Genomic DNA, 10,206 nt, shown 5'->3' with positions numbered 1-10,206 from the left:
GCATTACGTCCGATTCGACGTGTACATGAAAAACTATGGTAAATCGAAACAGGAGATGGAAGGTCGGAGGCTAAAGAAACAAATCTATGTTCAAGTCTGAATAACAAAAGCAAACCTTTGATCAACTAATTAGATATGCAATACTCGATGTTCTGCTTAAGGATCCAATTTTTTTAAGTTCTTGCGATGGAAATTGCTATACTATTGAGACTCAGCCTATAGCATGAAAAAAAAACGGAATTTTATAAAAAAAATGTTAAACTCCTCGACACTTGCTCCCCCCTTGTCATGAATAATTTCGACGTCATGCCGGTGTCCTCGACAGGACCAAACCATTGTCAGGAACAATGTATGTTATCCTGGCAAAAGGCGTGGTATTCTTGAGGAGGTCATCGGTGTTATGGTAAATGAACTAATGCTGCAATAATTAATTATTTGTAAAGAAAAATAAAATATCACATGTTAAAAAATAAAATACTTAGAGAGTGATCTCGATATACCTCCCATGGGAATTATGTTAAAGACTCGCAAGTCGTATGTCTCAAGGTCAAAATGTTATTTTTGGATCGATGTATCTGCGTACAAGAAAAAACAATTCGTTTAAGTAATTGTATTGTTAAGCCTTTCTTCTAAAATCAAGACTTTGTTTCCACACTGAAAAAAGGCTTTGGTTTTATATCTAACCGATCTTAATAGGGAATTAATTTCGCACGATCGATACTTACCCATACGACGGCTGCATGTACGCAGGTAAGGCTGTATCTTGTGACGTTATAACCACACGCGAGACTTTGTACAAATTACGCGCCCTCGTCAATAAAGTTACAGTGCAGACGCGCCGCTACTTAGACGAAGTGGCTGCTCTCGTATAACGCACGAAAAAAGTCTCCGAAAATTTATCGCTTTCGCGTAAACATACACGACGACGAGAGAGGGAAGGAGGGAGGACGGGAGAGACAGAGAGGCGCAAGAGCTCGGGAAATGCGAGTTTAATAATTCATCGGCCGCTTCGCGAACTCTCGTCCGCGATTGAAATTTTATTGCGTAGGGTTTTTTTTTTTTCACTTTATATCCAATGCGAATGTGTACCTTGTACATTAGAATTGAAAACGAATGTCTTTTTTTTTTTTTTGTTTTCTTTAGTCTTAGAATATTGATTTATGTTAATATTTGAGAATACAAAATAATGCATGACTTACTCTTGTGTGTACAATAAAGTTTTATGGTTGAAAATTCTTTAATAAAAAAAAAAAAAAAAAAAGAAAAGATATCCACTATTCAGTGTACACAAGTGTTCTCTTGCTGTTTAAATACATAGCAAAAAACTAACTTATTTTGGTGAATCTCAAGGGTATCCCTGCAGCTGGACCGATCAGGAACCGTCTTCTATTACTGACATAGGGAATGGGAGTTTTTTCACAGACATCCACCTTAAAGTTCTTCAGTATAGTTATCAATCCGACTTTTGATTGATAGTTGCCGAAACGCGCACCTGTCCAAAAATAATTAGAAATACATGTAATCACATTTCAATTGATGATATTTCTAAATTTTACCAATGCAATTTCTTGGTCCTGCACCGAAAGGTAAATAATGTGACGAATGTCTCTCTCTAATATTCTCTTCGCTAAATCTTTCCGGGTCAAAAGTCTCTGGGTCTGGATAAATGCTGCAATCTCGATGAATACCATATATCGGAATCCAGATTCTCGTATCCTTTGGTATTGTCAGTTGTCCGGTCGAAAAAGAGTAACTATCCATAGATTGTCTCGTTAAAATGGGTGTCACCGGATACTTTCGCAAAGTCTCTAAAAGTAACGCAACAGAAGGAATAAATTCAATACAGTAACACATTTTTTACGTGACCATCAACTCACCGCTAAGCACTTTGTGCAAGTATTTCATGCTTTCAATGCCTTCGTAGACTAATTTCCCGTCGTACTCTGCCAGTACCTTTTCTATCTCTTTTCGAACTCTATCTTGAATAGACCGATTGATAGCCAATTCGTACAGAGCGTGGCTTATGGTCAAAGATGACGTGTCAAAGCCAGCAAAGAAGAAAGCAAACGCCTGAGCGGTCAGCAGCTCGTCCGTCAATTCTAGGAGTGAAATAAAAAAAAGCTTATCACTCTTTGTTATTTCAAAGACAAATGTTGTAATAATCACTCACCAATTCCTTCTAGCTTTCCCGGATTTTGCTTCAGATCGTTCAGCAGATCGACAAAGTCGCCCCTCTTGATGTTATTCTTCCTTCTGTGCTCCATCGTTTTAATCATGGTTCCGATGAAAAAGTCATTGATCTCGTGGTCGTACATGATGAACCCAAGTAGGTTAAACAGTCCCGGAAAAATCTGCTTGAACCTAACTTTGAAAGCCCTCCACTTGTCCAATTGTACAAACTTCTTCCCGATTCTGCGGAAATCGCTTTCATCGTCCTCGAGAGCTTTCATGTCGATGCCAAAGACACACGCACCAATGCAGTCCGTCGTGTATCTAGCTGTGACCTCGCAAGCATCGACCACGTCGTTTTCCTCGGTTAAGGCTCTCTCGAGATGATCAGCGCACTCCAGTAACAGGTAGAACATCTCCTTTAGCTTGGCGGAGGTGAACATCGTAGTTTGCTTGGCTCTGAGTGGCTTCCACCTGGCAGCCTCGAGGTTCACAAGGTTGGCTGACAGTGGCTCGACTTTTTCAAAAATACGCACGCCTCTATTGGCAAAGGACGCAAAGTCCTTGATCAGGACGTCTTTGATGAGGTCGGGATCGTTGATCACTAGGATTGGCGAGCGCATAGCGTAAATACCGAACATCGGCTGGTGCTTGTGTTTCTCGTACTGTAGCACGACTAGATCGCCCACTGACATTTTCCCAAATATTATTTCCTTGAGGTTGCCGTAGATCGCAACTGGACGAGGCCCTGGTATCCCACGGCTCTGCCAGAAGTCGAAGGTGGTGAGCCGTAGAAAGTAGTAGTAGAGGCTGAGAATTACGGTAAGGATACCAAGTAGTGTTGGCAATGTTCCGATTTCCATTTTTCTGAGAATCAATGTGGCTATAACTGTATCTTCGTGGATGAAAAAAAAAACTATTCAGCTCAGCGTTCGGTCACATGTATCCCATTCATTTTTGATTTCAATGATCGATTTAAGTTTTGTCAATTCCACTGAAAAAAATTGTATGTAAATTGTAAAAATGTATTTCTATATTTATTGGAAGTATTGGAATTCGTCTTTAACACGTGGGTAAATTAATAAAATAAATCGATACAGATCTAAAATAAGGTAGATGCCATTCTAAATACCTGAATTCATGAGATCTAAGAAATGTGTACTTATTAAACTTTATTATTTTCTTTGATACATCCATTCCTACCCTCATATACAAAACACCAAAAAGGTGTTCCTTTTTGGCATAAGGGATGTTTATATATTTCATTCTACAAAATTTGTTATAAACAACCAGAAACCTCCATTTTTCTTTCGTAAAAATAACGCGAGCTTAAAATTTCATGGTATCTTTAATATTCTGCGGCTTTCATCGTTTATTTTACGAATCCTCACCACGTTCTATTAAAAAAAGAAAATACATCTCCACAAAAACCCCCTCGCCTTACAAAACTATTCATCCCCGTATATATAAGCAGCACACAGCTACTCCCCCTCAAAATACTCGAGGCTCAATACTCCACTACCACTACCTCAACTATCCACATCCAAAACAATACCAAAGTCTGGACTTATTTCGCGCATTCAGTCGCAAGTAGATATGTGTATATGCGAGACATGCTATGTGTCCGCAGTGGAATAATGGATTGGCTCTTGCTTCGAGACGTATATATACGTGTACACACACGTGTCCACACAAAAGTCGGTATGGATATAATATCTGAACGAACAGCAAAGGCCCCCACGTGCATGATACGCTATTATGCACACGCGCAATATGACGAGCCGCCGTGGAGATGAGGATGAACTCGACTGGAATAAGACTTTATGAGTCGAGAAAGCCGCTGCCCGCTGCCACAATCGAAGAGACTAGTGCGTGACGTGTACATGCCATATAGACGCACGCGCCATCGCATACTCGAACGCGGGTGGTCCGTGCAGTAAAGGGGGCGAGGAGAACTCGTGCAGCTGCGGGGGAGGAGAGAAACGACGGAGAAAATGAAATAAAATTGTGCGGTCGCGTGTGCCCCCCTCCCCTTACGCTCATGTGCAATTGTGAGTCAGGGGGACTCGTTGATTCTTTCAATTTACGGAATTTCGCGTGACGTCGGATAATACATCTTTAAATCAAGAGTAATTTTAATACCTAAATGCTGAAGTGTCGGAATTACCAACTCACAACCATCACATCATACTTTCATCCATTGTTGACTAGCAACTTTGCTAGTAATAAACCCTCTAACTATAATACACAACCATCATTCTATTGTGTATTATTAGGTACTTTTTTCTCCAAAAACTTTTTACTTTGTAAAATACCAATAATAACTACGTAGGTTTTCTTGACTCTTGGAACATTTTTATTGATCATGTTAACAAAATGATCCTTATCTTGTTTCGAATAGGATTCACTTGAAAATCGCATTGGCAATTTGGTCAGACTGGAAAATTCACACGATCACGATGATGATAACAACTATAATCCGAAAGCCTCGAACGAGGCTTGTATTAACAAAAGTATATTTCTGATAAATGAAAGAAGCCCAATGATTGGCAGCAGTACTATCGAGGCTCGAAAATGGACCCCTAACGAGTCTTCCTTCGCTATGTTCTCTCGTTCTCTCTGTGCAGCCAAAGGATCGAGAGTGAAACGTATATCCCACACACGTGCTCGTGTACAATACAGCCGGTTATTATTGGAAATCTTGGTGGATGAGACGCAGAGGATTTGCGATTGGCGTTTATTAAGTTGCACCACGGGTGCAAAGAGGGGCGACTTTTGTCAGAATGACCCTCAATGACTCTCAACCGCGTCTATGGTCGGAATTATCTAAGTTCGGGAAATATTGCGTCCAAACCGACTTTTTCTCACAACGAGTTCTCATTGTTAAATCTGTTCAAGTTTTTTTTTCTTTTTTTCTTTTTTTTTTTTTTTTTTTTTTTTTTTTATTGCAAGATGCGTACGTTCCCAAAGGGCTGCGCACTCTTGAACTCATTAAAAAAGACTTCATAAATCATTCTAAGTCTTTCAAAGACTTCAGAGTACGCAGCCCCTCGTACGTTCTGTGAAGATGTTGATAAATATAATTTTCTAGGTTTATATTTCCATGCTAAGCTCTGAACGTTACTTTAAATTCGATCGAAATCGGAACCATATTCGACGATATATTTTGTTACGCTCGAAAAGTGTTTATATATATTCCTTTGAGCTTGTAAATCCTCGAAGCTTAAAAAATAAAATATCAAATCCACGCATAGCGGCTCAAACGATTCAATACGCAAAATGTTTTATTCCCAAAAAGCTATCGTAAAATAGACATGAAAGCGCCAGCTGCAAGGAAAAGCTCGCCCACCCCCCGAAAAAATATAAGCGAAATCCGTAGAAGCAATGTAAAAATATGTAAATTCGTTGATCCGTTGACAGATACGTACAAAAGCCTACACGTAGGTGTAGGTCACACAAAAGAGCGAAGCCACAAAAATCCGAAAAAGCTTTAGCTTCAACACATCTCCTTTTAATTACAAGCCAACGATATTACCCTCCCATCGGTCCCTGGAATAGCTGCCGTTCCGCCTCTCCATCGGTCATCTTTCAAAAGGAAAAACTAAAATAAGCACCGACCATCCAAAGACTATATACGTAGTATGCACAAGCGAATGTGTTACCAGCATTAGCATTATGATCGATAGCGAATTTGGCTGTTCACTGCAGGGAGAGAAAGAACCACCTGGTAATCTCACCGCGTTTGGGTGTACACGAGCTATGTATGCAGCGCTAAATTTCCCGACCACACCTGCGCGCTGCCGAGGACCCTCCCCCCGCCCCTGGAGCTTAATATTGCAGGGGAGGATTTGCAACGGTTCAATGCCTGCGTATACTATCCCTTTCCAGCCCCCCCTCCCTACATCTTTGTGTCGACCGATGGCCAAAGGTCCAGATGTGACTTTGGTCGCGTGCCACTTTACTCGCCTTGGCTTGGAAAAGCCGGAGAGAGGGGTGTCCCTGTACGTGTAAGCCCGGGTGAAACTCGTCCTTTTCTTTCCCCGTCTTTTAAGCGGCCAGGGCAATATTTTAGATGAATTTTTTACGAAACCGAGCGTGAAGGAGGATAACTCAAACATCGGCTGGTTCGAGGTGGTGAAAGATTGATTATTGTCGCCTATGGATTTGGGGGAGGCTTTTTACAAACCCTTGTTAGTTTGACAATTTTTACATTTTATATACTGATACTCGTGTTTTTCTCGTGTGGTGTTATTTGAAGTATCTTTTAGCTTTTCTAGACTTGGTCTAAAAGAAAAAGAGTAAAAAGAAGAAGGGCCATTCGACCGCACCAAGGACTCCAGAGGCCGAATTGAATTTCTGGAACATCATGAAATTCAAAGTCCACCCCGAGTCAGTGGAGGTACCAGCAAGCCTTTACTCAAAGAGGCAGAGTGACGTGCTTACTTACACTCAGGCACACCCACACACACTTACAGGGTCAGCGGGATCTCATATGCTGAAAGTGGTTCGACGACCCTATCTATATAATACGAGGGAAAGTGGACGTAGGATGTGCTTCGAAGGGCCTCTTACCTTCAATGATAGAGAGAGAGAGCATACAGGAAGGATATACTTTGATGAGCCACATGTAGTGCAATCATCGATGAAATTCATCGAATCGTATGGTTTAACATTAAAATATTTTTTCTAAACTGCTTTCTCCAGCAATTTAAATCAAGAAAATTTGTTACAACATGACAACGGCTGTTGTTTATACTTGAATGTTGTGGCTGTTGCTATAATTTTATATCAAGAAATTTTTTTTCAATTCACCCAAAGGGTCGATTTACATATTTATTCCGTGAAAATTCTAAAGAGAAAAACAGATATGTTTTACAGGGTGGATCTAAAAGACTGTGATCTTACATCCAAAAGTTCTACATAGACATCAATGATACACAAAAACTTAATATGTGGTTTTTCAACGCTCAATTCTGCGTATCTCAGTAATCTACGTATTCAATTATTTAATCAAGTCGTCTAGATTATTTTATTCGTAATAATATTTTCTTTCATGAAATAATGTGAAAAATTTGCAAAGCAATCATGTGTTTTAACGTGAAAATAAAAATGTGCTGAACGAATTTGCTACTGAATGGAATGCTATTAATTAGATTAAAAACATTTAATTATTTACATGTTAGGATACAAATATTGAAGAACATACAATACATAAGAAGATCTACGAGATGGGGTGAATCCTAGACAATTCTGCAAAATATACATAAACTATTTGAACATTATTATTGAACGTTAATTTCATTTTTCGTGAGAAAAAGTGCCATGTAGTGAAATAAGCACCAAAATAAATATTGAGGCTGCCCGAGGCTGTCTTTAAAATCAAGACAATATTAAACCATCAACTTTTCAAAATTTCACTTTTTTGCTATTCTACATTCTACTAGTAAATTATATTTTGAAACAACAATTTTAAAATTATTGTTCCAAACCATTTGTTAACATAAAAAAGTCTCAATGGATAAATTGTAATATATGTACTACATATAAGTGACTTACTACATATTGATTATGAACATGTAATTTAAAATAATGCAATAAAAAATCATTAACAATTTTTCAAATAGTCAGTCAATCTGATATCTAACCTACAAAAGCTACGAATTCGCCAGTCTCATTTATAAACCACAAGTATCGTTATTGCAAACCAAGAAGCCTCTTCGTAAACTGTTAAATAATCACACACCGTTGCCACACGTTTTTTTTTACATTCCAAATTGCAATTTGAAAATCACAAGAAATATTATTTTACTGTATACACACCCACGCAATAAGAATAAAACTTCCGTCGTACATAAAACTGCCCATGCTGGTGTGCTTGAAATCAGCTGAGCTGAAGGTTATTATCAAGAGCTGCTGGCGCAGACGCTCTATAGGTACGTATGATATATTTATAGCAACTGGCTAGAGACAAACTCTGCTGACGGTTGGTACGGATGAGACTTGCGTCGATATTATATACTTGACGTGTGAAAGAGAGAACAGGTTTTTTTCTCTATACCTTACAATCAATTTTGCAAATTAAGTAATATATTTAATGACGGCATATTTTTTTTGCATCCTAGGTATTTCCAAACGTTTATTTTTGTTTTTGATGCTATGATCATATTATACATACGATTTCTTGGAAAAAAAAATAGAAAAGTCGTTTGTGCAATAAACGCAAAGAATTTTGAGACTCATTCACTTTTATTGGCTTTGCTAGAATAGACTGACAATGACGTAATACACTGTGTCGAAGCGTGGCGCAATGCAGTGGTCATATCGTGAAATTGAGCAGCATCTTGCAGTACTGACTACCTGCGACTAAATTCAATTGCTCGAGTGACGTGAAACAAGTCAAACATTCAACCGGCTAGAAAACAGTTCTAACGACTTTTAATGATTCAGAAGCTCAACTTCAACGAGAAAACTTTTCTGGTTTTTCCGCCTGTCAAGCTGTGTCTGTATGTAAATTTGTGGCGGAGAAAAAAAAGTTTTCCAAACAACTTTATCATTGAATTTTTATCGAATATATCCAAACACAGGATCATGGAAACTTTGAGGACTTTCAGTTTAATTTTATTTAGTCTCATAACATTTGTCAATACACATGCATCGTACCTTCTGGGCCCTGCACTGAACCCAATCTTTTCTCACCATAATAGAGATAAGAAATATTGTATATTTTACCTCATTTTCACAAGTTCAGAATTAAAACGTTGTAGCTGCCGTTGTAAATATAAAAAAAAAAGATGATGTTACGTTAAGTGTTGAATTTTGTTTATTGCATCTTTATTTTACCAATACAATAGCGGTTGCTCACTCTCAATTAACCAGTATTGATAAAACCTTCCTGACGAGTTAACAATAGCTGAATGCTGAAATCAATATAAAAAATAGTAAAAATGAAGATAAACATTTATTTATACGATAATTTTATTAAAATATTTTTTGTAACTGGCAACTTTTTAAGCCCTCATGAAGGAATGTAATAAAACGGCAATCTCCAATTGAATCACGTAAGCAACAAACCTTCGTGAAATATCATACCTCAAACGATTCTTTAATTAAAAAAAAAGAAAAAAGCTGCATTGTAACACAACTTTCTCCTCAACCTAATAAAGGCAGCCCAACGAGTGCGATAATGGCACGTATCTAGGTATTTCCGAACGTACAACACGTACGCACACACAAAAGCCTCATTTCCCACGAGTTATCGCTTAGCAAAGGGGCTGGACCAACCAGGCGTATCGCATGTTGATGGATCGACTGCAGCCCCGTGCGTGTATATATTATATGCATACCCATGCCTTCTTTCTCTCGGCGCGCACACGTGCCTCCTTATCCTCTACCCATTCATCCTTACCGTTTTCTTCGCGAAAGCTCGTGACTTTTAGTGCTTCCTTTGTATCCACGTGATCGGATGTAAACGTATGAGCAAGTGGGCCTGCGTGGTAATGCATAATCAGGAAATTGCAAAGAAAATCCACCGTAACTGCGCACTGTGATGTTAATATTCAATGTAAAGTCAGCTGGGCAGCACTTGCAATCGAAGAACGTTTCCTTCGATGAAACGGCAAAAGATATACCTGATGGGGGTGTAAATCACAGAGTTGGCGATCGTCGTTGACGCCTTTTGGATAAATCACTTCACGAAGGGGAAGTCCAGTCTATAAAATTCGACGTACGTCGTTACGAAGCGAGCAGGGGAGAGTTGACGTGCGAGCGCGAGTGGCTAATTGTCCGCGAGAGATTATTATACGCACGTGCAATGTAAGAAATGTAGGCACGTGGTTTCCTCCTTCGCGTGATGCATATGTAGGCTACGTTACTCGTTAAATTCGCGAAATTCTCATTACTCGAGCGCATAGAAGGGTGGGAGGAGAGAAACAAAACAAAAAAAAATTGTTGAAAACGCCCATTTAAGATTGCCATCGGAGATTTATCACGCCAACGGCGTCATTGACATTTATATGCACTGTTGGTGTACGGCGACTG

General features: G+C 39.0%; 1 protein-coding gene across 1 annotated transcript; it reads right to left on the bottom strand.

Annotated features, from left to right (window-relative positions):
• Positions 1-1,277: 1,277 nt before the first annotated feature.
• LOC106638918 (putative cytochrome P450 6a13) lies at positions 1,278-7,909 on the bottom strand. Its single transcript, XM_014352311.2, has 5 exons — positions 7,815-7,909; positions 2,171-3,064; positions 1,878-2,099; positions 1,557-1,808; positions 1,278-1,492 (listed from the first exon to the last, which is right to left on the bottom strand). Exons 2-5 carry the CDS (start codon positions 3,030-3,032, stop codon positions 1,326-1,328), a joined length of 1,503 nt encoding a protein of 500 aa, XP_014207797.2. The 5' UTR covers positions 3,033-3,064; positions 7,815-7,909; the 3' UTR covers positions 1,278-1,325.
• Positions 7,910-10,206: the final 2,297 nt, after the last annotated feature.

This window comes from Copidosoma floridanum, unplaced genomic scaffold (genome assembly GCF_036245765.1).
Source record: "Copidosoma floridanum isolate Cflo_tuat_1 unplaced genomic scaffold, Cflo_Japanese_pri ptg000014l, whole genome shotgun sequence".
Taxonomy (NCBI): domain Eukaryota; kingdom Metazoa; phylum Arthropoda; class Insecta; order Hymenoptera; family Encyrtidae; genus Copidosoma; species Copidosoma floridanum.
The sequence above is the reverse complement of the archived record's forward strand: the minus strand, read 5'-3'. Positions and strand labels throughout refer to the sequence as shown.